Source organism: Heterocephalus glaber, unplaced genomic scaffold (assembly GCF_053883595.1).
Source record: "Heterocephalus glaber isolate CG9 unplaced genomic scaffold, H.glaber_assembly_v1.0 deba00001600, whole genome shotgun sequence".
Taxonomy (NCBI): domain Eukaryota; kingdom Metazoa; phylum Chordata; class Mammalia; order Rodentia; family Bathyergidae; genus Heterocephalus; species Heterocephalus glaber.
Window position 1 is genome coordinate 42,279,272 of NW_028258372.1, and position 27,905 is coordinate 42,307,176.

Here is a 27,905-nt window from a genome sequence, read left to right on the forward strand (position 1 = left end):
GGGTGAGGAGCGTTCAGGCCCCTGGCTAGTCTAGCTTCATTGGCCTTCCTCTCCTTTCACATTTCTGTGCTGAAATTAGTGGTGTTGGTGGCTGTGCTTGCCCAGACCACGTGCAGCGGCTGTGGTGGTGACTTCTTATGAAGCACGAGTGTGAACACTGCAGGCGGTCACCCAGTCCCCCTTACAGCCAGTTGTAAAGCAACTAGTGAGTCTGGGGTGGAGCGGATTTGGTAAGGAAAGGAAGCCTGCTGGCTCAGCTGAGGGTCCGACTCTTCTTCTTGGTGGCAGAAGCACGACCAAGGGTGGCTGGAGTGTGTGCCTAGGTTCAGGTTCTTTTTATGAACTTCTAATGGTCCTTGCTGGAGCTTCCTCACCTCTGGGCCCGTGTAGTGAAGATACACTGCGTGCTCACCTGTCTGTCCATTCATCTCCTGATGAGTGGAAGCCGATGGAGGAAACATGGGCATGGCATTTCTTATATTTCTGAATGGTAGGTGAGCTAGGTGCACTGAGGAAGGAGTCACTCCTTCCTCTGAGTACAGGTGCCAATCCTGAGATGCTCCGTGATGCCATCAGTTGGAACGTTCTGCAGTGCACATTGCCATGTTAAATCCTCCGCCACGTTCCACATTCATAGAATCTGTCTAAGTTTATTTTACTTAGTGCTTCTGACACACGGAATTCTTTTTCACATCCTACAGGATACTATCTGAGAAAGGCAATACAGTGTCTGCCCCCTGGGAGACCTGTCCTGTGATTCAGACAGGAAATCACCGTACTTGGGTCGATGCGGCTCTGAGAGGTTTGAAAAGAAGGTCTTCATGTGCTGTGTGCAGGGAGGTATAGCAGCGAGGGGCCCGGCCCGCCAGGTGGCTTCTGTTGGAGTTGGCCGTGTCTGCATCCCTGTTGGCTTTGTGCTTCTGGAGAAGCTTTTGTCCTGGCTTGAAAACACTGAATAGCAGCTACATCTGTCGTGCCTGGGAAGCGGCGGTTTGCACTGTGGGGGTGAATGAGCAGTCTGCAGACATCCATCCCTGCTTGAGGCCCAGGCTGCCCACAGAGCCTGGGCATTGGAGCAGGGAAGAGCTGGGGATCCTGAGGCAGCTGCTTGCTAATTCTGGAAGTGGAGGGGAGCGAGATTTAGGGCGCCCCTATCTCCCTGTATTCTCCTTTTCCATGGGGGAGATTCTCTTGGCTCTCGAGGGGCAGCTAGCAAGAAGGAGGTGGGTTGGAGATTTCCTCCCCTCTCTACTGTGAGGTGACCTAGGGCAGAGGCATTAAGCTCCCTAGTACTGGGGGAGCTGAGATAAAGGCATTTTAGTTGAAATTTAAGGAAGAGCTCAGAATTGTGAAGTAGATTTACTGAAGTTGGTGTAGTTTTCAATATTTGAGAGCCTTGGCTAGAATTACTTTTAGACCATCGGTGACGGAAGCGAGATATGAATGAATGGTCCCCAGATGCCAGCTTCCCGAGAAATGCCTGGGAGGCCTCACTGGAGTCTTCCCTTGGAACAGGGCCTGTTGCAGGCCTCAGGGCCCCTCTGGTGTGGCTTTGCCGGGAGCCCAGGGTTATTTCCAAGGACACTGGCAGTGAGAACAGTGGCAGTGGGGACGCGGGCTGAGAGTCAGGCACTCTTCCTGGGGATCGTCTGCTGCCAGTGTTGGGAGCCCTTGGTGTAATGAAGGCAGAGCCAGGATTCCCTGTCTCATGCCTACTTTATTGACTGATTGAGTTTTGAAGGCGGCTTTCCTCCTACCACAGTGGGGGATGGGCTGGGCTAGGCTGTCCTTGGCGGGAACTAGGGCGAAGTTTCCTCTATCTCCAGCTCTTTGGTCCTGCTGCCTGCCTTTCTTCAGCTCCAGCAGAGGCCCAGACTCTCAGATGGGCGAGGAGCAAACTCAGTCCGGGACGGGGTTGCCTTTTGTTAGAGGAAAAAAGACAGATACTTTTCCCCAGGCTCCCGTGTGGCCTGGAAGTCCGGGTGGGCCAGTTTTGGTTTGAGAAGCAGGAGTGTTAGCCACTACTGCTGGCTGGGGTTGTGCTCCCAGAATCCTGGGCCCCAGGCTTGCTGGAGGGGCCAGCAGCTCTGTTCCCTAGGACTTGCTGTGGCTCCCAGGGAGGGTGCCCTTGCCAGGAACCTCTGACTCACTGAGGGTGAGAAGGCCTGTGCCCATGGGTGGAAGGTGGGGTGACTCTTCCTTCCTCTGTCAGCTGGGGGTGCATCCGTTGTGCAGCAAGACCCTCAGGCCTCTTTTAGACAAACTGGTCATGATGGAAATTCCTTCTTACCCCTCGGTGGGACTTGACTTATTCAGACATCTTCAGTTTTTTTCAGGTCATGACATTGGCTGGACAATAAGCCTTCGAGCTGCTGTGCCCCAAGGCTGGAAATCAGGGCGGTGTCTAAGTCTCTCCCTGTCCAGGTTCTCCTCACCTGCCTTTCCTTCATCCGATCAGCCCAGTGCACATTGTGGTTCCAGTGTGTAGTAGGCATGTAACTTGGGTGCGGCTTTACTCTCACTCTCCCGTTCCGCACAGGTCCTAGCCTTACTGGGCCTCCATTTCCCATCCTGGCCTACTTGCAGCTGTGACACATCTGGACCTCAAAGGATGTCCTGTTGTCTCATGTGACGAAGATCCCAGATTTTCCCTAGGTGACTGGCCATAGTTATTCCAGTGCAGAATGGGACTTCCCTACGCCCAGGCTCTCCAGACTTGCCCCGGGGCCCCCTTTTGGAATGCTGACCTCTAAGCAGTCTGCCCTCCCAAGGAGAATGGGAAGGAAGCCCTGCAGGAGGTGGTTTTTGGTTTATGAGGTAATGGTCTTTGGCTTGAGAGGCATGTGTATCCCTCTTTTTTAAGGTGAGGCCAGGAAGTTCTAGATCCTTTGGGTTTCCTTGCAAACCAGAGTGGCTCAGATGAGAAGGAAGGGGCTGGTTGAGAGCACTGACATCTGAGAGGGATTCCTTGGCTCTCCTGTGCTTTTCCAGGGAATCCACAGCATCTGGTTGGATAGACTAGGAGGTGGATTGTACAGAGGAGGAGACAGAGTCTGTAGGTACTCAGCGAGGTAAGTGCAGAACTGGGCTGGAACAGGTGCTCTGCTTTCTGGCATCTTGTCTCACTTGGTAGACTCCAGCATACATGCCTTTGAGGCGTAGGGCCATCAAGCTGACCATACCATAGGAAATTGCAGTCAGGTTTAAATGATCAATGTCATTGGGGCCAGGGAGGGAGCTAGAGTAGGTAATCTCAAAATTACTGAAATTGAACTTTTTTTTTCCTTTTTTTTTTTTTCTGTTACTGGGGATGGAACTCAGGACCTTGTGCTTGCGAGGCAGGCACTGCGCCACTGAGCTAAATCCCTGGCCCTGAACTTTTCAAAATGTTAGTGAATTCTTTTTCTACTACTTTTATATCTACTTTCCCAACAGATCTATCTCCTTAACTCTTTTGGGTTTCATAGTGTCATGTATCCCAGAAACCTGCTGGGCATGGGTGTGGGGGAGTGGGGCAGAGGAGAGCCCTTTGCTTGTTGATTCAGTATTTGCGGTGGCTGATCCACCAAGTACATCATCCACATGTTTACGGTTGAGAGCAGCTTATACCCAGGCTCCTTCTCTGAGGACATATTGACAGAACAGCAGGCTTCTTGCCTTTGTTGGAAGGGTGAAGCCTGTCTGAAACTGCTGGAGCTCTCTGAGCTGTGATTGGCACCTGCATTCTTTGGTTCCTGTCTAGAAAAGTGGTTTTCAGAGATGCTATGAATAGTAGATGCTTGGAGCTGGAAAGCACATGGGATCTTTTAAATGAGCCCTTCCTTGTGCGTGGATCCCTTCAGCCAAGGCCAGAGGGGCAGAGACTTGTCCCTGACCACACACACAGTCTCATAGTGACGGAACTGGCTCTGTAGGAACAAGAGCTTGTGACCACAGAGTTCTGAGCACCAGCCTCACTTGTGTTCCTTCCTAGCCAGTACTGCCTCTTCCCAGGTCAGCTTGGCCTTTTGCAATTCCGACCTTGAGAGACCTCTGTGGAGGTTGAAACTGATCCTCTCTTCCCCTTGCACTCTCCTCCCATGACCTCCCAACCACCTCTGTTTTCCCTTTTGGTTCTTGCTACTGGCTGTCACTTCTTCCCCACAACATTTTATTGTAAAACATTTCACATATGTGGCAAACTTGAAAGAGTTGTACAGTGAACACCCATATGCTCAGTCATCTAGACTGCCGTTCCCCTCTTCCTGTGTGTTTGCTTTATCCAGCCTCTTTCCATCTTTCAGTCTCTGTCCATTTACAGTCCAGTCTTATTTTTGGGATGCGTTTCATAATAATTTGCAGACATCTGTATTTTACTCCTAAACGGTTCAGCATATGTAGGCATTAATTAGAGTTCAGTTATTTGTGCATGCATCTTTTTTGGGGTGCTAAGATGTATATAACAGCGAGGGCTGGGGATTTATAAAGCTCAGTGGTTTCGCCGCTTGCTGCACAAGGGCGAGGACCCGAGTTCAATCTCCGGTACCCCAAAAAAAAAAACCAAAAAACTGTCCCATGAAGATTTATATAGCAGTGAAATGCTTAAGTCTTATGTTGTTACTACAGGCTTGGTGAGTTCTGATGAATGTCTGCATGTGTGCAAGTCAAGCTTCTGCAGCACGTAGACAAAAAAGGTGATTGTCCTGATAAGTTCCATCATGTTCTTTCCTAACCACCCCTCAGAGAAAATCATGGTTCTGACTGTTTTTTCACCATGGTTTGGTTTTTCCTGTTCTGGAACATCATATAAACGGGATAATCGGTATGAACAGTTTTGCGTGGGGTTTATCTGCAAGGTTGCTTGTTTTGTTCCTTTTTACATTGAATAATATTCCATTGCCTTGATATAATTTGGTTAACTGTTCTGTTGATGGGCATTTGGGTTGTTTCCAGTTTTTGACTGCGATGGATAAAGCTCCAAGGAACATTCTTGCACAAGTCTTTTTGTGGATGTAATGTTTTCATTTCGCTAGATAAATACTTAGGAGTGTGCTTGCTGTGTTACAGGAGGCTCTTGCTTCTTGTTCCTGCCTGGCTCTCAGCACTCATATACTCTGCACTTCAAAATGTGACTCTTAGGAAGTGCTTTATTGCTCAGGTAGGTGAATGTCTTATCCAAAGTCCAGTTCCCCTCTCGAGCTCACCAGACTCCTCTGCTCTACTGATGCCAGGGAGAGGAGCACCTTACAAAGTTCCTGCTGTGGAGGAAAGGCTCCTGGAATGAATCTCCCTGAGGAAACACATAGGGCGGGTCTCAGTAAGGCCACTTTCTGTGACAGCTCTGTAGAATTTTAGGACTCTTATCACACCCAGCACTTCAGCTTGGGAGGTGGGCCAGTGGTCCCTGCTGATTGAACTGTTTTCACGGGTTGTGGTTCCCAGATCCGTTACACTCTTGTTGTCCCCCTTTGGAAGTTTCAAGCCCTTTTGTCAAACGTCCTGCCCAGAATTGAGTGCTGGAATCTAAATGTGGTCTAGATGTGGGTTCTAGATGTGTGAGAAGTACGGACAGAGCATGGTTGGATTTGGATCCCTACATGATCCAGGTATTCATCTGTCACCAATCTGAAGGCATTACTCACCCTTCGGTGGCACATCAGTGTGGGATCACATGAGTGACTGTCAGAAACACTACTACGAAGCTAAGGCTGTATTAAGGTGCTCAGCTTGAAGTAATCTCGAGCCTCTGATATTATAGTGTTGATTGTGTACTTCTGCTTGTCATTGTCTCATTTAATCTTTGCCACCACCTGATGAGAAATGAATTAACATTAAGATAGTAAAAACGTGGGTTTAAAACAGTATTTTTTAGCTTTGGTATTACTGACCTTTTGAACCAAATACATCTTTGTTTGGTCGAGGTTGTCTTATGCTTTGTAGGAATTAGCAGCTTCTCTTGCCTCTACTCTTTACATGCCAGTTGAAGTCATCTAATTGTCCCCTCAAGTTGTGACAGTCAAGCATTTCACCCAGCATTACCAAATATCTCCTGAGGGGCAAAATCAGCCCAGATTGACAACTGTTTCCAAGTGTAGATCTTCCCAGAGGGTAAACTCTTTCGTAGTCAGGAGTCACTAAAGAGTGATACACTTCCAGATTGTGGTCTTTGTACAGTCTTCCTTTATTTCTATGGTTGTAATATGCATGAATTTCATTTACCAGGGATTAGTCAATGCCAGTCCTCCAAAACATTGCTCACCTTTCAGTTGTCATGGCACATTAACTCTGAGTAATTGTGTGGGGTATGAACTTTGCTGGTAGTGCCCCAGTCCACAAGTCACTAGGTACGTAGCAGATGCTCATCATGGTCACAGGCCAGTCATGCTTCTTCTTTAAGAGCCGGTGATTGGTCGCTGCCTATCTGTGCGTCTCACACTCAGACAGGAAGGAGTGTGGTTGTGTTGCCTCCTTACCTCCTTGAGAAACTCATGTGTTGGTTTATAAAAAGTGGATAGTCTGTAGAGGGAATTGGCCAGTGGCATGAAATTTCAGCAAGGAAATAGAAAGTAGTAATGCTGGAAGTGAAGTTAGAGCCGAACGTAACGGGGTTATAGAATAGACAGCTGGCCACGGGAACACGGACATTGCCACTGTCCCGGGCTCTGCACGTGCAGATGGAGCTCGGAGAAGGTGGGGGCACATAGCCATCATCGGGGAAGGGGTCTTGGCAGAGAGGTGGGGCGCCACTGGGACAAAGTTTCACGTAAGTGACACTCGTGCAGATGCTCCACCTTGAGGAACATGCCAAGGATAAAATGTCGGAAGCTGACCCAGAGGAGTATGAGCACGTGAAAGAATAGAAAGGTTCACTTTGCGGCGTCTGTGAAATGATGGGAGGCAAGCTCTGTTCACAGGGCTCAGGATGAGCATTTCGCAGAGAAGTAGAGCACTTGTTCTCGGCATCTCCAGTATTCTAAATTACAGTATACTAAATATGAGTTTTACTATTTGCAACTTTCTCATTCATGTATAACTTGACAGTATTTTTATACTGTTTTGACAGAAAATTTTAAAGGTCATGAGACAGTTACGATTTTTTTCCAGTGGTGATTAAGACTGGCTTGCATGGCCATTTTTATGGTTTCACGTGGCTGTAGAAACCAAGGTGAGCACTCACGCACACGGACACACGTGCACGCACATTGCTTTTGCTTTTTCAAAACATCTTATGAGCTGGGCATGGTAGCACAGGCCTGTGATCCCAGTACTCAGGAGGCTAAGGTAGGAGGATCGCTGTGAGTTCGAGGCCAGCCTGGGATACACAGTGTGTTCAAGGCCAGCCTGAACTACATAGTGAGACCCTGTCTCGAAAAAAATTTTCTTTACAGCAGTGGGATCGTATTAGGATCATATCATATATGATCAAATTGCAACTTGCCTTTTTTCATGGATGAGTATCCATTTGAAGGGCTTTTGATATCTGTGTATCTAGATCTACCTCTTTTTTTGATAATTGCATATTATCCTATGGTGTGGATATACAATAATATATTTTACTAGTTTTTGTTTGTGGATATTTTATTTCCAGTTTGAAATAGGCAGTGCTGATGTGGCTATGTTTGACAGAGACTGTCCTTAGCTCCTTTTTTTTTTTGGTACTGGGGATCAAACTTGGGGATCGAACTTGTGCTTGCATAGCAGGCAGCGAAACCACTGAGCTAAATCCCTAGTCCCTGTCCTTAGCTCCTTTAATGGATGAGGATGATGGAGGGTTGGAAAGTGAAGTAGCTGGTGACGGCCAGGCAAACTACCAAGCTTAAGGCTGGGGTTTGAAATTGGGGCAGTCTAGTTTTAGACTCCTGCTTGTAACCAGAATGCTCTATACTTTCTCTTTCCTTTTCTTGGAAGCAGCTTTTGATAACAAAAACAACAACAAACAATAAAAGTTTGTGGAGCCAGGAACAATTCTCAGTGCAGTTACGTTGTTATTAACTAAGCAACAGCCCCCCCAGGTAGATACTGCTATTATCCCTGTTTGACAGCTAAGGGATCTGGGGTGCCAGGAGGTTGGGACACTCGCCCGGGTCCCACGGCTAGTGGGAGGTGGTGTTGTGCCCCCTGCCAGGCAGCCTGGGTTCTTGCAGAGCCTTTGGTCTCACTCATGTTTGTGTTCCTCAGATCTGAGTTAAGAAAGTTCTCCTCCTAGGCTATTGTGAATGATTTTTTGATTGCTACTATATGACTTTTGCGGGGATAGTTTTGCCTCATTTTCTCTCTCTCTTTCTCTCCTCGGCCAGGGCCTAACTCATGTTAGGGAGGCAGCGTACCACTGAGCTACATCCTTAGCCCTTTTAATTTTATTTTGAAACAGGGTGTCACTATGTTGCCCAGGCTGGCCTGGCACTTGAGATCCTCCAGCCTAGTCTTCTGAGTAGCTGGCATTACAGGTGTGTGCCACCATGCCCCACTCCATATTTCCTTCTGCTGTAATCTTGAACTCAGGTCCTTGCGCTTGCGAGGCAGGCAGCGGAACCACTGAGCTAAATCCCCGGCCCATGCTGTAATCTTTTAAAAACCTGCTCCCGAGCACATCGACCATCACCTATGTATGTAGATAGGTATATATGTATGTGTGTCACTTGCAGGTTTGATAAACTTGCTGAAGAAGATGGTGCAGCCTCCAGCCCAGCAGGAGGAGGAACTGTCTTTTAAATAACACCAGGAGTCTAACAGTTGTGTGGGAATTGTGTTAGTCAGCTTTCCCGTTGCTGGGGTGAAATATTTGACCTGCAACTTAGAGGAGGGGAGGTTTATGTTGGCTCATGGTTTTCAGAGTGTTCTAGTCTGTGGCTGGCTGGCTCCAGGCAGAAGAATGCTGCTCACCTCATGGTGGTCGGGAAGCAAACAGAGGGAGGAGCTGGGAACAAGAGTGCATCCTTCCAGGTCACACCGTCGGTGACCCATCTCCTTCCACCAGGTTCCACCTTTGAGCACATGAGACTTTGGGGAGATAGTTTAGATGTAAGCCATACCAGGAATATATTGAGAGGAAAGAAATCCTATTTTATTCTTTTATTAGTATGTTTGTAGTCCATGGTGGTTGCAGTCATTGTGGGGAGTTGGTACATGTATGTAATACATCTTCTTTTTGTACCCTTTGCCTTTCCTCCCTCCATCTCTCAGTCAAGAGGGGTTGATTCTGCCTCAAAGTGGTTAGAAAGACTTCACAGGCACTTGGCACATGCTGATCCTTGATAATGTAGACTGGAGTCATCCAAAGACATGGCTTGTTAGAGGTCATGAAGCTCAGCTGAGCTCACGTGTGGGCACTGTGCCCCTTCCCAGGCAGTCTGGCTTGCTCTCACTTCTGAGGGGGAAGTTGGAGGTAAGGGTAGAGATGATGAAGGTAGGAGCTGGGAAAGACCAAGTTCAGGATTTTATCCTTTATCCAGTGGAGATGTTTCTGAAGAAAATGTCCTGCTCAGATTTGTCCTTCCGAAGGTGCCCTTGGGTGTACTGGAACAGAGTAAATGTTCCAGCTGGAAGCCAGTGAGAAGGGGCAGCAAGACTGGGCAGGGACGATGGATTTGGGCTCCTTCCACGATGCATCTGGATGAGTTCTGTGGCAGAGGGAGGCAGTGCCAGAGGCTGAGGTTGACTGCTTTGGCTGGGTGGTGATGTCATTGCCATTTACTGAGGCCCCGAAGCATACTGGCAGGACAGGGAGTTCAGCATGTTAGGGTTCAGCAGCTTGTCCTCCAGCCATTAAACACCACCTTATCAGGTCATTTACAGCCACTGCAAATATCTTCTAAATGCTTTGTCACCTCACGCCCTCTTTCATTGTCATCCCAAAGGTCCGGCAACAGACTGTCTTCGTGCTTTATAGTGGTCAGGGCCCCTGTGTCTGCCCTTCTTTTGGTAAATAACTTTATTCATTCTGCTGAAAAGGCAATGAGACTAGTTTGCCGTGGTTTCTCAGGGAGGCCAGGCTGGGCGGTGAAGGTCCAGCTGATGATCTGCTCTTCTCTGCCAGAAGTGGCCGTTATGCTCCAGTGTCGACCCTGCTTCTCCCTTTCCCTTTAAACAAAAAGATCGAGACCACTTCCTTAAGTCCTCTTAGTTGGCAGAGTTTTAAAAACAATTTTGTTGACGTATCTTTTCTGTTTCCCCCCTGGCTAGCCCGTGAGTCCTCAAAGCCCAGAGTGCTTAGTCCAGTGCAGTGATGGTGAACCTTTTAGATCTTTCAAGGACACAAACAGCCCACTGCGGCATGCGTGCCATGAGGTTGCCACCACTGGTCCAGTGCAGGACGCCAGTGGCTAGGAGGGAGTGTGCCCTGTCCCACAGCCTGCGAGTGGACCCTCCTCCTTTGCCTCAGGGCTGCTAAGCGGTTGCCAGTAGTGCTTTTGGAACCCACCTGTGGCTTCTTGTTGCATCCTGGGATGTGGTTCTTCTAAGATTGACATCTTATAACTTCCTTTGTTGAGTAAAGGCACTTCGCTTCTTGGCCTAGTTTGAATTTGAGGTTTCCTTAAGAGTACCCACGTATGATAAAGACTTCAATCAATCAATCTGATGCTGGCAAAAAAAAAAAAGTCCACACATGCACTTGTGTGATTGTAAATGTTTAACTTGCTCTAGTCTGAAGAGCTTTCTCCTTGCCAGAAAAGCTGGACGTATCAGAGATGAGCATTCCTCCCTTCTGTGTCTTTTCTACACGAACACCAACCCCCCGTTCATCTTACAGCTTTGGATGTACCCTTCTGCAGTTCTGCCTCTGTTGCGTCGTGAACCTGGGCCCCTCTCTTGTGGTCTGCCCCGGCTTACGGGCAGTTGTTTGTGTCTTTGGACACATCCTTTAGTAGCTGAGCTCTTTGGCTCTTCCCGTGCTGTGGCCAGACCTGTGGCTGCAGCCTCCCCCCTTCTTCCGGATTATGTGTCCGACCAGCAGAGTTCACCTGCTAGGTCTCAGGCCAGACCTTCCCAAACACATTTCTTTTGGGGATCTCTGCCGACACTACTTCTTTGTTTCATCATTAGCTCTTGGTCTAGGCTAAGCTACTGGTTTTGTCTCTGGGGTTTTTTCGTTTTTCTTCCCTCCTTTGAACTCTAAATTATCGAGGTCACTTCCTCAGTGTGGTGCTGTTGTTATTATTGTTTTTACTAACCGAAGTGTGTGTGCGTGCTTTTAAACATAATTCACTAGGTTTTCCTTCCTGGTTAGAGTTCAGCTCAGAGTAACACTTCCCATGCTTAGATCTTCATCCTGGGCAAAGGGTCATGTTTTGAGTAAAGCAGGAATGTATCAGGTTCCGCTCTGCCGTAGAGGTCCTCGGGTCTGGGTTAGTGTGACCTGAGGTTTGTCATATGTCTGGGCTGTTGGGTCTGGGTGTCGAGGGGGTCAGATCTGCTCCCCAGTGGCCCCCCTGTTAGCACAGCCAGTGCTCCATCTTCTGGCTCTCTTCCTTTGCTCATCACTAGCTGTTCTCTGGTGTTGGTTGCACGGAATTGCGGACAAGGGGTGTGTGTCCATGTGTCTGTGTGTGTGTGTACATGCTGCCTGATTTGTAGGCCCCCTTCTCTCCCCCTCTGCCTCCCTCTAGGTCTGCTGATTTAGATGGACACGCCAGGAACCTCACTGCCAAGTTGGGGCGGTGAGGATGAGACTGCAGTAACCACTTCAGATTGCAATTTTAAATTTGCTTGGCCCTTGTGCAGGTCAAATTGGTGGAGCTGCTCCGGCCAGAAGCAGCACTCCTCACCTCCTTCCATCTTAATCAGAAAGATCTCGATTTCTAAGAGTTGGACCTAAGTAGAACACGGTACTTCTCTTCCTGCAGCTCAGGTTTGAGTTGTGTGTGTTTCCTCCTTACCGCCATGCCCTGTCTCCCAGGGGCAGATGCCTGTGTCTTGTTGGAAGCCACAGCCATGAAGCCGCCCTGCTGCACAGTCTGCCCATTTAGTCAGCAAGTGTTTATTGCGACTCTGCTGTGTCAGGTGCTGCACTGGGCCCGAAGGCTGTGGGGATAAACAGGACGGGGCTGCCTGGGACCAGGACAGAGGGGAGATGTAGGAGGGGATGCAGTCAGAGGTTTGCAGCTCAGCTGCCTTTCTTGAAGGTTAATCAGTCAATCAGCCCAACCTGAGGCTGGAGTCGGAATCTGGGCTTTATCATTACCAGCGGGGTGGCCTTGGGCAAGCTGCTTCACTGGGCCTCAGTCCACACCTCTTACAAGGGAGCCAGTGAGGGGCTGCAAGTACAGGGCTGGTAGGAGGTTTAAATAAACAAAGTGTACCCGGCACATGACAGGTGTGGTGTAAATGAAAATGCCCCTTTCCTTTCAAAGCCTTAATCATCTTCTGGAAGAAATCGAAACCTATGGGTCTCCCAGTTTGGTTTCCTACCCGAGGCTCCCAAATGGTTCTATGTGGCGTGTTCATTTCCATGAGGGAGGGTCAGGAGTGTGTAGCAGCGGTGGGAGGGCCTCAGCCAGCCTCTGTCATCACCACTGTCTTGGCCTGCAGCGCACAGCCTGCTCCAGGCTTGCCTTCCTGTGGCACGGTGTCATCCCTCATCCCTGCTTCCCTCCCTCCTCTCCAGTCCTAAGGGCAGCGCCTCCGGGGCCCTGTAACCGCCTCACCATCTCAGGCTGGGTTTGGGTGAAAGACCCGAGGCACACTGCACGTCAGAATCCAAACTGTTTGATTTCATTTGTAAAAAGAAGTCTGGGTGGATGGTAAAGATTCAAACCGTACATAAAAGCATAAAATGAAAAGGGAAAAAAGAAAAAATACACCTCTTTCTAGTACCTATTTTCTAGTGTTCAACACTGTTAACTTTAATTTCTCCAGAAAAATGTAAGCAGCCACAAATCCATATGCCCTTTCTCTTCTGTCTTAAGAAATAAAACAGTAACAACAATAAAGCTACACAAAGAGAATTATACATTCTCCTTAGTACTTTCCTTTTTTTAGGTTTAGAAATTTAAAAATACACAAGAGAAGAAAATATCACCCATACTACTATGATTTATAGAAAACTACTAACCTTTTGGTGTGTTTGCTGCTGTCTTTATTAATACACAGTACTTTAAAAGTTAAGAAACATGGCTGGGTTTGGCAGCACTCACATGTGATCTCAGTCACTTGGGAGGCTGAGGTAGGAGGGCTGCAAGTTCGAGGCTAACCTGGGGATCTAGCAAGGTCCTGTATCAAAAGGAAAGTGTCAGAAGGGCTGAGGATGGGGCTCAGTGGTGGAGTCTCCGCCTAGCCATGTACCAGGCCCTAGGTTCAATTCCCAGTGCTGGGAAAAAAAGTCAGTTCTATTTAAAAAATGAGAACATTAAACACAAAGCCAGAGTATCACTTTGTTCTGTGTCTGCTCTCGCATTTTGTAACACCCTGTTCTGTCCGTCTGCAAGGGGGCGGGGGTTGAGGAGCCCCTTCTTCTACAAGAGTGCGCAGTGTTCCCTTGTGTGGATTTGCTGTCTTTTAATCTACCATGGCCTTACTGGGGCCTTTTGTGTTATTACCAGCCTTTTGCCATTAAAATGCTTTATGAATGCAGTTTGTAAGATAGAGTCCTGGCTGGGTAATTATCAGGTCCAAGTTTGAACATTTATACTTTTGATAGATATAACCAGATTCCTCCCAAAACTGCTAGTTTATGTTTATAGCCCTCTTGAGTGAGTTTCTGAGAAGAATGCCCTTTCTCCGAAAATCTTTGCATAAATCTGGGAGTTGTGTTTTGGTCAAACACTTTTTGCCAGCCTTGTGAAATTGTCCTTGTTTATCTAAACATTTTTCTCCTCGAATTGCAGTGAGCATCTTTTCTTTGAGCTGCCTGTTCTTACCCTTCTACCTTTTAGCCGTCTTTATATTGGGTTGCTAATCTTTTATAATTGATTAGTTAGAGTTTAGCATTCCGTCCGTTGTGTGTTGCAGATATTTAGAAAGATTGTCATTCGAGGTGTGACTTTTAGGGCTTTGGCTTTTTGACGAGCCTGTCTTCTGTGATCGCCCCGTGTCGGTTCTGGAGAGGAGTCAGGGGCTGAAGGGATGTCACTCACGGTGGAGGTGGCCTGTCTTCCTGCCAGGTGTTGAGGGCATTCAGTACTGGGAGAGCCCATTGTCAGGGTTGGCTTTCTTTTGGACAGGGATTTTCTCTTTCACTTTGCCTTCCATCAGATGTGCGGGAATGTGCACCCCGACATGAAGAGCAGCGCTTCGTGTATCTTATTTGTCTGCTTTCTGAGGCTTTCGCCTCTTGTTAGATTTTTGTGTAGATCAGCTCTGGCCAAGTCCCATGCGAGGTTCTGGAAGGAGGACGTACTCCCTCGTCCCGCAGGAGAGGAGGAGGAAAGGAGGCCTTTAGCCGATGTGGCTCCCCGTGGTCTCCCGCGGGCCTGTGCTGAGCTGCCTGGGCAGCCGCGCTGTAGGACCTGTCTGTGACCTCGGGAGCGAGTCCCAAGTCTGTGGCTGCACTGTTTGTTTCCTCTGCTGCACAGGTCACATTGCATAACTAAAATGGTTTCGGAACTTCCTTCTCGTGTCCCTTCTGTGATAGTGTGAGTCTCCCAGGGGCACAGGCCTGCTCGGCGCTATCCTCGCACCCGCTAGACCAGCCGGGGCTTTGTGAGGGGTGGGGTCAGGTACCACGTACCTCCCCCGTGCCGCTCTGGCTCTAGGTCCAAGGGCGGGCGCTCCGGATCGAAGGACCCAACAGAGCTACATGGTGCGAGAAGAGTGTCCCGGCCCTGTGGACTCGTGGCTTCTTCCTGCCCCCTTCGTGGCTAGCAGGGGCAGCAGGGCTCAGTTCCCCAGGTGCCGGCTGCAAGGAGAGCTGCTCACCGGGAAGGCTGTATCTGGCGGCGAGGGCAGTGCAGTGGGGCGTGAGCTGCCTTTTGCTCAAGGATTCACAAGGGCCTCTGTGGCCTGCACACTTGGGCAGCGGAGCTCCCAGGCGGAGCTGCTCAGAGCCCAGCCTGCTGTGTGCTCATAAGGCCAGGGACAGGTGGTGCTCTCTGATTGAAATTTGGAGAGCTAAGCTTCTTAGTCTTTTTAAGAAGTATTAGATGCTAATTATGAGCCGTCTAGGAAATAAAGTCTAATAAAGAAAAGTGAATCATTGGATTCTGTCTTTCAGAGATCATTTTTAATGTACTGGGTATTGCTGTGCTCTGCTTCACGCATGTGGACATCCGTGCTGTGTGTCTGGATAGATAGGTTGTACGGTTGTACGGTATGAATAAATACACCTGGAGCCCTGGGGTCGTGTAAGCTTTTGTAACTTGATTTTTTGCTTACTCTTAGCCACTTTCTGATAAAGAAATTGATATTAATTGCAGATTAGCATTTGTGCTGTAGAAGAACAGTGTGCTGGCTCAGACAGTGACAGAGATGGTAACTGAGACTCTGATGGACATCTGGGAGTTCATTTCCCCATGAAATGCTCTTCTCAAGTGTCATCCCCATGCCTGCAGATGGAATAAACTCGGATGTAAGTGGTGCAGGGCGGGACCACAGCCTGCAGTCTCTCGGGCTGCAGCCTCAGCTCTCATTTTTTTCAGAAAGCAGTTTCTTTCCCTTTTTGCTGGGTGTGAGTTTGTTAGCCGTTCCTGGTTAAGGTGAGTAAGTGCAGGGCTTGTGTGTGCCCTTTAGCAGCATCTGTGGTGGGCACGGCAGGATGACATTTTACAAGTGCAATCTCAGCGTTAGAGGGCTTGTGCCCAAGTCATTCTCACTCAGCCTCTGTTGTGCCCTTCCTGACAGCTCTGGGCAGACGTTGCGCTCTCTGCCTTCCGTGAGGTGCTGGGAAGGGGGCTTTTGGAGCAGCAAGAGCAGGGTTCACAAAGCTTGAGCCCTGCCACGGACACCCGAAAGCCCTTGAATGAGTCTCCCGAGCAGGTCAGGATGTTCCCCCAGGGTGGGTGTGAGGGGTGACAGCCCCCGGGGCCCTCCCCGCCCCCACCTTGGCTGTGGCCCATGACAGCACTGCACTGGGAGGGTTGCTGGTGCCCACCTGCAGCAGCTGCCCTCTCACCTGCACTTGCAAAGCACCATGCCAGGCAGCTTCCCTGTGTGCGGCAGGGGCGCCTGTGGTCCCAGGACAGAGGGACACCCAAGCTTGAAGCCCCAGGGGTTAGTGTGTGACCCAGAGGGCTTTTCCCCTGACCCAGCTGCCTCTGTAGAGGTCTCCTCCGACAACATGCACCACGCAGCAGTATGCGCAGTGCCTGAATCAGGGTTTTGCATCATCCTTGGCACCAAATCACAGTCAGTCTCGGGAAGCAATGTCTTCCTTCTCTTGTTACATAGCACACCCGCCCCCTCCAGCTGTCCAATTTTGGTGGTATCAGGTGGGAGAGCTCAGGGCTTCAATGCCAAAGCCTGTTTCCCTCCTCCTCCCTGGACCACAGTCTCCTGGGTCCCCCACTGCCCACGGCCTAGAGCTATTAATAACACCAGGCATGACCGGGATCCCAGCTGCCCAGGACGTCCAGCAGGATGAGCTCACGGAGCCAGGAGCAGAATAGTAACAGCAAACACTAATGCAGTGCTAACTATGCCCCAAGCACCATTCTTGGTAATTTATACATGTGTGTGTGAGAACTCATTTAATATAGCAACCCCATGAAGCGTAAGGACTTTTACTATGCCATTCAACAGATAAGGACAACAGATAAGGGAACAGTTTAAAAACTCCCTATTTCACACAGCCAGTAGGGAGTGGGGCTTGTGCGGGTTGATCACTGAGGCCTGCGGCTTTTTCCTTGCCAACCTTGTCCTCATATCGGCCTTGCTGCTGAGCGGCACCTCAGGCCCCAGGTCCTGTATTTCTTCCCTTTTCTCTGGTGCTCATCTTGGACCTGTGATGAAAAGTCAGGGCCAACGGAGTCCAGGTATAGCCTGAATGGAGGGCCCATCTCTGGCCTCCAGGGAGGCCTGGAACCATCCGTCTCTCACTGCTGCCGTCCTGGAGGCCCCTCCCCGGGTTGTGGACCCTGTGGCTGGTCCGGACCCCTGCCAACTGGGCAGGTGGCCTTGGCTGTCGCACGGTGTGAGCATGCACAACTGACCTTTTCTGCAGTGCAGGATGATTTCAGATGCAAACCGCACGGGGCTGAGTCAGTGCAGTGTGGGTGCCAGGCTTAGCACGGGCTCACGCATGTCAGTTGCTCCTGGGGACGCTTGTGGCTTCTCAGTGGGTAGGCCTTCCCCGGTGTAGTCTCTGGCCCTCAGAACTGTGGTCCTGGGCCCTTTGGTCTCCATTGTCCTTGTCCATGCCAGAGGAGTGGGTCCTTTTCCGTGTGACTCTCCCGGCTGCTGGTTGCACCTGCTACCCTAGCTCACTCTGCTGGTGGCTCTGGCAGTGGCCTGGGAACCTTGCTCACTGCCTACCCTCTGACCTAGCTGGGAGCTCAGCCACTGTCCTGTTCTTTACTTGTACTCTAGATGAGCACATTGTTTTTTGTTTTTTTTTTTGGTACTGGGTATCGAACTCAGGTCCTTGCGCTTTTGAGGCAGGTGGCAGAACCACTGAGCTAAATCTCTGGCCCCAAATGAGCACATTCCTGATTGCTCTCTGCCAGCTTTCTGTGCTGCACACTGTGTGTAGGTGTCTGTGGCACTTTGTGCTCAGCCCCTGGTGCCATCCAGGCTGCCGACCAGTGCGAAGCTCTTGCTTTCATTGTTCTGGTTGATTTTCAGATGTAGCCAAGAATCTCTGATAAACCTGTGCCCAGGGTACGTCGGTTGCCATGGTGGGGGTGTCTTCCTGGGAAATTGTTACTGTGTTTCTTAGAATTGAGGTCCATCTCTTCCCAGTTTACTTCCTGCAGAGAAGGTGAGAGGACCTGCTGCAGCTCCCCTGTCAGTCACCTTCAGGGAGGGCATCTGTGAGACAGTTCAGGTAACAGAGAGGGAGCGACGGGCCACGGTGTGCACAGAAACTTCTCCCAGCGTAGGAAAACTCAGCACATCTGGGCAAGGGAAGGGAGAGGGGAGGAATTAAACAGAAATCAAATTTGATCATGACCTTTAGAAACTTGGGTTGGGGAGAAAAGGTACAAATGTGCAAAGGGCTACTTTTTTTTCTTTTAAAAGAAGAAAAATACTCTGTCTAATATTCTCGGTCATCTTCAGGAATATTATTTTGGGAGATTGACTCCAGCTTGACTGACTGGCGAGGTAGTTTGGCTTCTAGCCCCGGGCAGTGCTGGCCTGGGTTTGTACCCTCCGGTTCTGCAGCCTGGGTTCATTGTCCACAACGCCTGCTGAGGCATCTGGTTGAGCCTGAAGTGTGGTGTGGACAGGGCTCAGTTTCCTTTGGCCCGGAGCTGTGCTGGACCTCTCTGGCGGGAGGAGCAGAACTTGCCTGGAGCTCCGAGTCCTGGCACCAGGTCCTGCGCATGTCTGGGGCATCATGTCACTGAGATGGCACAGATGCCGGGTGCTGGCTCCCCGGCCGAGGACAGGAACCCGGCCTGCAGAGCTGTGGGCTGCAGCCTCAGCTCAGTGATGGCCCTGCCCTCCCTGGCAGCAGCGCTCCTGCTTTGCAGTGATGAGCGCCTCTCACTTCTCGGCTCATTTTGTGAGACAACGCAAGGGCTCTGTGAGGGAGAGGCCAGGCTGGGGTCATCGCCTCCGCCTGTAGACACAGAGCTGGCGTGGACTCCTGACCTCCCCAGGCTGTGGAGTCCCAAATCGACAAACTCCAGTCCTGGACTCAAGTCCTTCCTCGGGGTAAATCCACAACCACGTGGCGGCAAAGTCTGAGTAAACTGGACAGCCTTCAACTTTCCTTCCTGGATCGCTGGTCCTGTGCACCTGTAGGGGGTGACAGAGGCCCTTCCTGCTGGGCTGCTGTGGACGCTGTGGGCTCAGCATTCTTATGGGGCATTGTCTCACTGGGTTGTAAGCTTTTTGGGGAAGATTTTACTTGAAAGCTTTAATGGGGATTCAACCCAGGGCCTGCACACTGAGCTACATCCCCAGCCCTTTCTTATTTTTAACACCGAGTCTGGCTAAGTTGCCCTGTCTGGGCTTGAACTTGTGACCCCCTGCCTCAGTCTTCCAGAGTGCTGAGATTGCAGGTGTGCGCCACCATGCTCCGCCCAGTGGAAATTTTTTATTGACCTTTTGAATAGAATCTGCCAGGAAGAATGGTTGCGTCGCACTGCTGGGAGGGCGCGTGGTCTCCCCTTGCTGAACACGTGCCGGCTCCAAGCTGCCGCTCCTGCGCTCGTCTGTGGTATGGAGCCTGTACTACGCAGTGGACACCAGTGCCTGGATCACATTTGATCCCAGTAATTTATGTTCCTGGATCCCAAACCACAGTTCCCAGTGTCTGAGAGTTGGTCTCTTAACTCATGCTCCTGTGCCGTCACCCTCAGGCTTTCTCCTGCCTGTCACCCACACCACCCGTGTGAGTGGCAGTGTTCTCGTTTCTCCCCAGGCTGTGCATCCAGCTGTGGAAGATGCGGGCAGCCTGGGAGCTGTCTGCACCTCCCTTTCCCCGCCCTCCTGCAGATGTGGAGCGCTCCCATGGGAGGCTGCTTCTCACCTGGAAGAGTTGGGCTCTGAGGATTTTCTGTCTCTACCCTCTCTTGTATTTTCCCTTCCCCTCCTTACGAGCCTGAACTTTCAGATCAAGACTCTGCTGTCAGGTCTTGACTTTCAGCACAGTGCATGGCCTGTACTAGGAGTGCAGTAAATGCTTGTTGAATCTAATCAGGTACACATGAGGTTGGCTGGTGCCTCCTCCTGCTCCTAGAGCATGGGGAAATAAAAGGCGTCTTTTCTTGCTCTGTCCAGATGAATGAAGGAGAAAGTGGTGGAACTCAGGACTCTGGGCCACAAGGTGGCAGTGTGGCTCCACAGGGACCTTGCCTCCCGCAGCGCTCGGTGTGGGGAGAACCTGACCTGTCTAGCTGCTGATTCTTCCTGCCACCTGTTTGGGGAATTGCCGCTGCAGAGTCCCTCTGAAGTCTCACCCTCTAGCGTCCCCTTTAGAGCTGGGTGGTTACAGTGGAAAGGCTTAGAATTTTTCAGGCCCAGATGCCAGCGCTGGCGCTGTCTTGTCCCAGAAATGTAGGCTTGGGCTGCTACTTCCCTGAGCCTCAGTTCTCTCATCCTGTAAAAATGGTAATTGCTGTCCAATCAGAAAAGGCCACGCACACCATGGGCCGTATCCTAAATGCGTGCTGGTTTTATTGTTGAGAATCCCTGTTGGCCTGTCCCTGCCCTCTGTGCTCGGGCAGCATTGTGCTGTCTGAGCTTCCGCAGCAGGCCTGTGCACTTCCAGCAGCCTCTAAGCCCTCCCCGCGGCATCACCCACCTACCCGTCCTGTCCCTGGTCCATGGCAGTTACTCACTGCCCAGCTCTTGACATCTCCCGTGCTGCCTGTCCATTGGCTCCCCAGCCCGACTCCCTCTCTCTCTCTGACACCCCAGGCCGTGAAATGTCCCAAGGGGGCTGGAGGCTGGTCTTGACTACTCAGTGATAAGTCTATGTGGGCCGTTGTCCGCATTTTAGCATCTTCGTAGGAGCTTAGCTGGCACTATGATGGAAATGAAGCGACTGTTACTGAGCACAGGGCTGCCCTCTGCTGGATTGTTTGCAGGAATATTTCACTCAATCCTCACACATATTCGTGGGGCTGTCACCCATTCTACAAAGGAGAGGTGTACCAAGATGCTTTGGCTCCAGTCAATGAGCATGTTGTGCTAAGGTCAATTTAAGCAGTCAGGAAAGCTCACTGTACCACAAAGAAGTCACGAGGGACTCTTGCGATGTCAGCAAGGGTGTGCTGCTTGACTCTTCAGTGAACTGATTTGTCTGCTCAGTAATGACAGGCGGCCCCCTCCGGAGTTCCAGGGTGATTGGCATGGTCCCACGCGCCACTTACAGGACAGATGATGGGGGTCCCTTGTCCTGTTTAGCCGTGGCTTCTCTGTAGATTTCCTGTGAAGCTCTTCTGGGACAGTTGGTTCTTAGGTTTGTTCCTAAGCCAGTCACTGACGAAAGCCCTGAACAAACGAGCCTGGTGTACACTGGCCAGGATTCAGCCCTGGAGGCTGGTGACGGCCCAGCTGCCTTCAGTACCTTGACTGGTTAGGGAAGAAGAGCAGCTCAGGGGAGGGCTGTGACTCGCTCAGGGTCTCAGATGTGGTAAGAACTGTGCCGGCTGACTCGGGGGTGGGGGGGTCCCTGTCTGTTGGTCGAAGTCAACCACTGGCAGAGAGAAGGCCTGCTGTGGCGTGGTGTGTGGGTCTAAGCAAGTGTGGAGGTGCCTGACCTGCCGAGTCCGAGTCTGGAGTCTCCCCTCTAGGTCCCTCTTCTACTGTCTTGGTTCTTCTCGGCCTGCCTCTCCCCGCATCCTTACCCATTGTGCCCCTGCACCGCCTGCTGCTGGTGCCTTCTGTGCACCTCAGGCCCTGCGCTCAGCGCAGCTAGGGCTGACTTCTGCCGCGCTGTCAAGGCCCTGCGGGGTCACGTTGAGGAGCCGTGTTGAGGTTTTCTGTGGAGCAGGTAGATTCGCTGCAAAGTCCTCCCGGGATCTAGAAGGAGAGGCGAGGGAAGCTGCTGTGAGGCTAGAGGAAGTGGGACTGGGGCGTGGAAGGTGCCCCCCCCCCTCACCAGACTGGTGTGCTCAGGAGGGGCTTGGCTTGCAGATGCTGCAGGACTGCCCAAAGGCCCGCAGGGAAGTGGAGCTGCACTGGCGGGCCTCCCAGTGCCCTCACATTGTGCGCATCGTGGACGTCTACGAGAACCTGTATGCGGGGAGGAAGTGCTTGCTGATTGTCATGGAGTGGTAGGCAGCCTGCTGTGTGTCTGGCCCAGCCTGTCCCCAGCCTGCAAGGAGCCCCTCCGCTGAGGACACCCCAGTGTGGTCCTGGGCCTTGACAACCCTGGGGGAGTGGAGTGGGGGTGGGCTGTGTGTCCCCGGCTCACACGGGGCTCCCTTTCAGTTTGGATGGTGGAGAGCTCTTCAGCCGAATCCAGGACCGAGGAGACCAGGCATTCACAGAAAGAGGTAGCAGGGCCTGTGTGGGTGGGCTGGGACACTGCTGCCCCTCCACTTGCTGCCTACCCGGGTGGGTCCCTCAGCTGGTCGGGCAGCTCCTGGCTTCCTTGTTCCTGGAGTGGGTGATGGGTGTGGGGCCTCAGGCTGCACAGGCTGGGGCTAAGGTGCAGGTTTTCCAACCCAGCCAGAGACTTGTTTCCACTCCCACCCTCTCTCCTCTCCAGAAGCATCAGAGATCATGAAGAGCATCGGCGAGGCCATCCAGTATTTGCACTCAATCAACATTGCCCACCGGGACGTCAAGGTGCCAGCCGTGCCTGGGTGCTGGGAGGCTATGGGGTGGCGAGTGGGTGGCCCCAGAGGCCTCTCAAGAGCCAGCCCGAGCCCTGAGGGCAGAAGAGGGCAGTGTGCTGTCCTCTGCCCTCTGGCCGTGAGCGCCCCACCAGCACCCCTGGGCATTTCTGCCCCTGTGCTCACCGTAGCCTCATGGTCGGTCTCATCCCTCCAGGTGCCTGTCTCCCTGGCAAGGCAGGACCGGCCGTGTGGACTCGTGCGCCTTCAGTGTGCAGCACCGGGTGCTAGGCACGGGGCTGTTGGGTGGCTGCCCTCTCGGCCCCAGGGTCATAACCCATCTGTCTCTCTTTGTAGCCAGAGAATCTCTTATACACCTCCAAAAGGCCCAACGCTATTCTGAAGCTCACTGATTTTGGCTTTGCCAAGGAAACCACCAGCCACAACTCTCTGACCACTCCTTGTTACACACCATACTATGTGGGTGAGTCCAGAGAAGCAAGCCCAGGGAGCAGTTTCTCCCCAGGACTTTTCTCCCCCCGCCGTTCTGGCAGACCTCAGGGCACAGATCCCAGGGCAGTTGTGTTCTGCTGGCCCTTGCTGATGCCAGCAGGACACCGTTACCAGCAGGGCTGTCAGAGTTAGGCCAGGACTGAGGACTGGGGGAATCGTGTGCTTGAGACTGGCAGGGCTAGACAGCCCTGGGCAGTCTTCCTGAGAAGAGCCACCATCCCCATCAGTTCTCTGTAGATTTGGCTCTGGGCACAGAATCTGCTGCCAAAGTGTGTGTATGAGATGAACAGACAGTGCAGTAGAGTCTGGCGGCTGGGCAAGGGTTTCATCTTCAGAGTCTCCCTGCAGGGCTCCTCCTGGGGGCGCCGCTCTCCTCTCCCACCCCCGCTGCTGTCCAGTGTGGCGGGGTGAAGGGTCAGGATGGGGAGCATCTCAAGAGAAACTGGGTTAGGTCCAGGCCCGCCCATGGTGATCCTTGGTTTGCAGCTCCGGAAGTGCTGGGCCCAGAGAAGTATGACAAGTCCTGCGACATGTGGTCCTTGGGTGTCATCATGTACATCCTGTGAGTGTGCTGGGCAGGGCCGGCCGGGCTGGGCTGCGGTGGGGCAGGGACTCGGTGAGGCCTGAACCTCTGCAGGACAAGAGGAAGAGGCGACGCTTAGCATCCCCTTTTGGGCGGGGGAGTCCCTGGCAGTCCCCTGCGTGCCCCCTTCTCTCCGTGCTTTGTGGGTTCTGACTGCTAAGTGGTGGCGGAAACTAACGGGTTAGAAAGGGGTGACGATTCTTCTTCATTAGACTGAGGGCCTATCGCTGACTTTGTGTTGTGCACCTGTACAGTGAGCCCCTGCTTCTTCGTGACCTTTATAAGGAACAGAACCTGTTCCTCATCCTGCTCCTGGTACAGGCCCCTAAGTAACACTGGCTCTGTCCCTCTCTCCCTGCCTCTGCTTGGCCTAGGCTGTGTGGGTATCCTCCCTTTTATTCCAACCATGGCCTTGCCATCTCTCCGGGCATGAAGACCCGCATCCGAATGGGCCAATATGAATTTCCCAACCCAGAGTGGTCAGAAGTATCAGAGGAAGGTAGGAACCCAGCCTTTGGGATGAGGGGAGATGCCCTTTGTGCGTGCATGCGTGTGTGGGCATGCACATGCACATGTAGCGGGCCGTCTCATGCTGCTGGGTGGCCCTGCCTGTGGACCCTGAGTCAAGGCCCAGCTGCCAGCCATGGGGGCCCAGAGAGTGGCAGAGCACACTGGTCCTCGGGCCGCTGCAGTGTGCCTTTGTGTGCAGCCCTCTTGAGCTGCTGTCCCCTGAAAAGTGTGCAGGGAGTGGCCCCTGAGCTACCCCTGTTCCCTTTGCCACCCAACAGTGAAAATGCTTATCCGGAACCTGCTGAAAACAGAGCCCACTCAGAGAATGACCATCACAGAGTTCATGAACCATCCCTGGATCATGGTGAGCCTGGTGTGCCCGGCGGGCGGGGACTCTGGGTCTTCGAGGGCCCCTCAGGCTGAGACTCTGCCCCGACTCTCACTGGAACCCCTTGTCTCTTTCTCCAGCAATCCACGAAGGTCCCCCAGACCCCACTGCACACCAGCCGGGTCTTGAAGGAAGACAAGGAGCGGTGGGAGGATGTCAAGGTGAGGCTCTGCAGGTGGGAGGCTGGGGTGCAGCTTGGGGCGGGTGGGGAGGAGAGTGGTTCCGGGTGTCTCCCTGACAACAAGAACAGCACCCGGAGCCCTTCCCTGACCCGCGGCTAGGCAGAGGGGCTGTGTTCCTGAGCCCTCACTGCTGCTTGGGTCTCTGAGGGGTGCGAAGGCCTCTGGTCCAGGCTCCTTGTTTTGTGCAGGAGACTGAACCCTAGAAAGGGAGAGTAACCCATTTTGGGTCACACAGCTGGTGACTGTCTGGGACCAGTGAGGGCTCCTGACTCCAGGCCAGGGCTCTTCCCTGCCTGCAGGGACGTGGGAGGGCTCTGCTGGCCCAGCCCTGTGACTCCGAGGTCACGTGCTCTGATGTACTGACTGGCCTGCCCTCTTCTCTCCTCGTGGCCCACCCTGTGCCTGCCTGCCGCCTGCCTTGTCTCTCCTGGCTCTTTTGCGCGCTCCCATCTCTCCTGTCCTCTGGCTTGCTTTTGCTTCGTGCCCCGCTTCTGCTGCCACTGCCCCCAGGAGGAGATGACCAGTGCCTTGGCCACAATGCGTGTCGACTACGAGCAGATCAAGATAAAAAAGATCGAAGATGCATCCAACCCTCTGCTTCTGAAGAGGCGGAAGAAAGCTCGGGCCCTGGAGGCTTCGGCCCTTGCCCACTGAGCCGCTGTGCCTCCCGGCCCACTGGAGGACAAGCAATAACTCTCTACGTGAATATGTTTTTAAATGAAGAGACACGGACTGTGCACTTCCGCCTCTTTCCTCCTGAGCTGTGTGGAGCCCTGAACTGGGTCGGCCGGCGGCTGAATTCTGCCTTTGGCTCTGGCTGCCCTGGCGAGGAAGGGCTGGGAGGTTGGAGAGAGTGGAGCGAGGTGCTCCTGAGCCTGTGCTCATTTTGCAATTTTATCCGGGATTTGACCGAGAGTTTTTATGAAATCTTTGACTTTCCTGTCCCCCACTCCTCTTCCTTTCCACCAGACCCCTTTCCCTCTGGTACTGCAAAGGTCTGGCTGGGGCGGATCCAGGGCTGTCTGTGGAAGGCTCTGGGGAGTGAGCCTGTGCTGACCCGCCGCCTCCGTTTCCCACTGCAGCCCGGAGCCCGCTGGCTCAGGCACTCTGGGAGCTCAAGGCCCCCTGGGTGGGGGTGCCCGCCCCTCCTTTTCTGCTGCACTCAGCCCCTCCAGGTAGGAGTGAATGTGTGCGTGTGTGCATTGTGCGTGTCCAGACCTGCGCCCAGGGCCGCGCACTCAGTGGGCCTGGGCCTGCGGGGGTCCACGCCTCTCCCTCCTGCCCGTACTGAGCCCGCCTAAGTGCCTGGGACGCTTGTCCGGATCTGGAGCCAAGCTGGCTGCGGGCTGCCTGGTAGCTGGGTTCCGGGGCTGAGTGGAGTGGCTGGGCCCTGGCTCAGCGATCAGGAAGACTGGACCCCTCAGGACCCCTTTCCCGAGCAGTGCTGTCCTTGTCCTCAGAGGCACTGCCCTTCTGAACAGCCTCTGGACTTCCCGTTCTTGCCACGAACACCTGTGCTTGTTGATTGCTTGGGTTTCAGCCATTTCTCGGTGGGAGCCTCATCGCATGCCGGTGAGCCTGGGCGGCTCGGGCTGCAAAGCTTCTGCATTTGCGCTTCTCTCCAGGCTTGGGGGGTGGCGGCCAGCTACTCTGCGTGGTGAGGGGAGACCACTCTGTGGCCCTCCATTGTGTGGCCTAGTGGATGGGGGCAGTCTTCGCACCAAAGATGTCCCGACTCTGCCCCTCCCACTAGCCACTTTCCTGTTCCCCAGCTCAGCCTGTGAGGGGAGGGGCTCCCCCAGCACTGAGCAGAGTGGGAGAGTCCTCGCTGTCTTGCAGTCCCACATTTGCCCTCCCTTCTGGGGAGGAAGGGGGTGGCTCCTCAGGGTTGGTGGTGGAGGGGCACCTGGGTCCTCTCTGGGCCTGGGGACAGGGCCCTGGGTGCCTGCAGCACCTGCTTTGTCCGTGATGGTGTATCCAGCACTCAGACTGTTGTAAACTGTTGTTTTGTATGAGCAAAATTGTCTTTACTAAACAGATTTAATAGTTGAAAGTTTCCTTTCTCTTTCTTGAGGTTCAGACTTCGATCCCTGACTCCTGACACTTCCCCCCAGTCCGGCGCTCTGGGAGGTGAAGGGGGTCCTCCATGTGGGGCATGTCTGGTGTAGGAGGAATGAGTGCTGCTCCCTTTCGAGTGATGAGGACAGCCTAGGAGCTTCCTCTTTGCCAAATACTGGCTCAGGAACTAAGCTGCTTTTTGGCTCGTGATTCTTGGATAGTCCCTGTCAGCCTGGGGTCCTGGGAGGAGGGTTGGTGTTGCGTTTGGTTCAGTGCCCCAGAGAGATCAGGGGAGTGGGTTTGCGTAGTACTAGAGAATTCCAGGAGGGGGCGGTAGGGGCCCAGACATGGACCCTCGGAGCCAGAAGAGACCTTAGGTTCCCAGACGTCGCCTGTGGGTGGGTGCCGAGGCTAGGCTGCTGTGAACTGAGTCGCGGGCGGTACATTCCAGAGCAGGAGCTGCTCCACCGACCCATCCTCCTCCCCCCGCCAGGCAGGGAGAGCACACGTGCTGGGCCAGTTCACCTGCATGACCCTCGGCGCTGGCCTGCAGAAAGGCAAGGCAGGAGGGTGTTTGTCCCTCTCCATGGGTGCCGAGACAGAGGGGAGCTGTGTCACAAGCTCACAAAGGGCAGAGCTGTCGGGCTGGGAAGGGCCAGCACGGTGGGAGGAGACCACCCGCATGCTCCCTGATAATCCCCTCGTTGCAGGGCCCCCAACCGTAGTGCCATCTGCAGACTCCTTTGCCGCGTAAGGTGACATCTTTCAGCCCTGGAACTAGAAGTGGACATCTGTGGGGCTGTGACTCTGCCAACAGCCAGTGTCTTCCTGTGCCCCATTGTTGGACCCAGTGCCCGCCCTCCCTTCTTCCCTTCTTCCCTTCTTCCCTTCCTTCTCAGGGTTGACCCAGCTCAGGAGTGGGCTCTCTGGCTAGGGAGACTACCCTGGGCTGCCTTTCTGCACCGATGGCTGGGCTGAAGGGCTGCAGTGGGGCCATGCCTCCCCCTCTGTGCCCGAGCCTCACACGACAGCTGGCCTAGCTCCTGCCGGACTCTCAAGTGGGTGGCACAGAAGCTTGCTCCTTGAGGCAGATGCTGGCTTTTATGGGGCAGGGGCGCACTGGCCGAGCTGCTGGAGTGCTTCGGTGTGAGAGAAGAAGGCCGCAGTCTTCAGCTGTCTATGAGGAAACTCAGGCTCCCAGAAGGAGAAACTTGCCCAAGGTCACGTAACCAGTTGGGTGAATCCAGCCTGGGTTCCCTGCTGCCACACTGAGAATGCCTGTGAAAGGCACATGGAAAGCTCTGGAGGCAGGGGGGTCGGGAGTGAGGGTCCCTCCCCATGCTGGCAGGGCAGTGGGCTGGGCTGGGGTG

General features: G+C 52.9%; 1 protein-coding gene across 2 annotated transcripts in view; it reads left to right on the forward strand.

The window, feature by feature from the left end:
- Mapkapk2 (MAPK activated protein kinase 2) overlaps nucleotides 1-26,530 on the forward strand; it is a 42,458-nt gene extending 15,928 nt beyond the window's left edge. For both annotated transcript variants that reach the window (XM_087194001.1, XM_087194000.1), the window contains exons 2-10: nucleotides 21,658-21,797; nucleotides 21,955-22,019; nucleotides 22,235-22,314; nucleotides 22,659-22,785; nucleotides 23,301-23,376; nucleotides 23,772-23,896; nucleotides 24,186-24,271; nucleotides 24,376-24,456; nucleotides 24,988-26,530. In XM_087194001.1, coding sequence (XP_087050127.1) covers nucleotides 21,658-21,797; nucleotides 21,955-22,019; nucleotides 22,235-22,314; nucleotides 22,659-22,785; nucleotides 23,301-23,376; nucleotides 23,772-23,896; nucleotides 24,186-24,271; nucleotides 24,376-24,456; nucleotides 24,988-25,131 — 924 coding nt within the window. In that variant the 3' untranslated portion in view covers nucleotides 25,132-26,530. The remainder of the gene's footprint in view (nucleotides 1-21,657; nucleotides 21,798-21,954; nucleotides 22,020-22,234; nucleotides 22,315-22,658; nucleotides 22,786-23,300; nucleotides 23,377-23,771; nucleotides 23,897-24,185; nucleotides 24,272-24,375; nucleotides 24,457-24,987) is intronic.
- The last annotated feature ends 1,375 nt before the right edge of the window (nucleotides 26,531-27,905 follow it).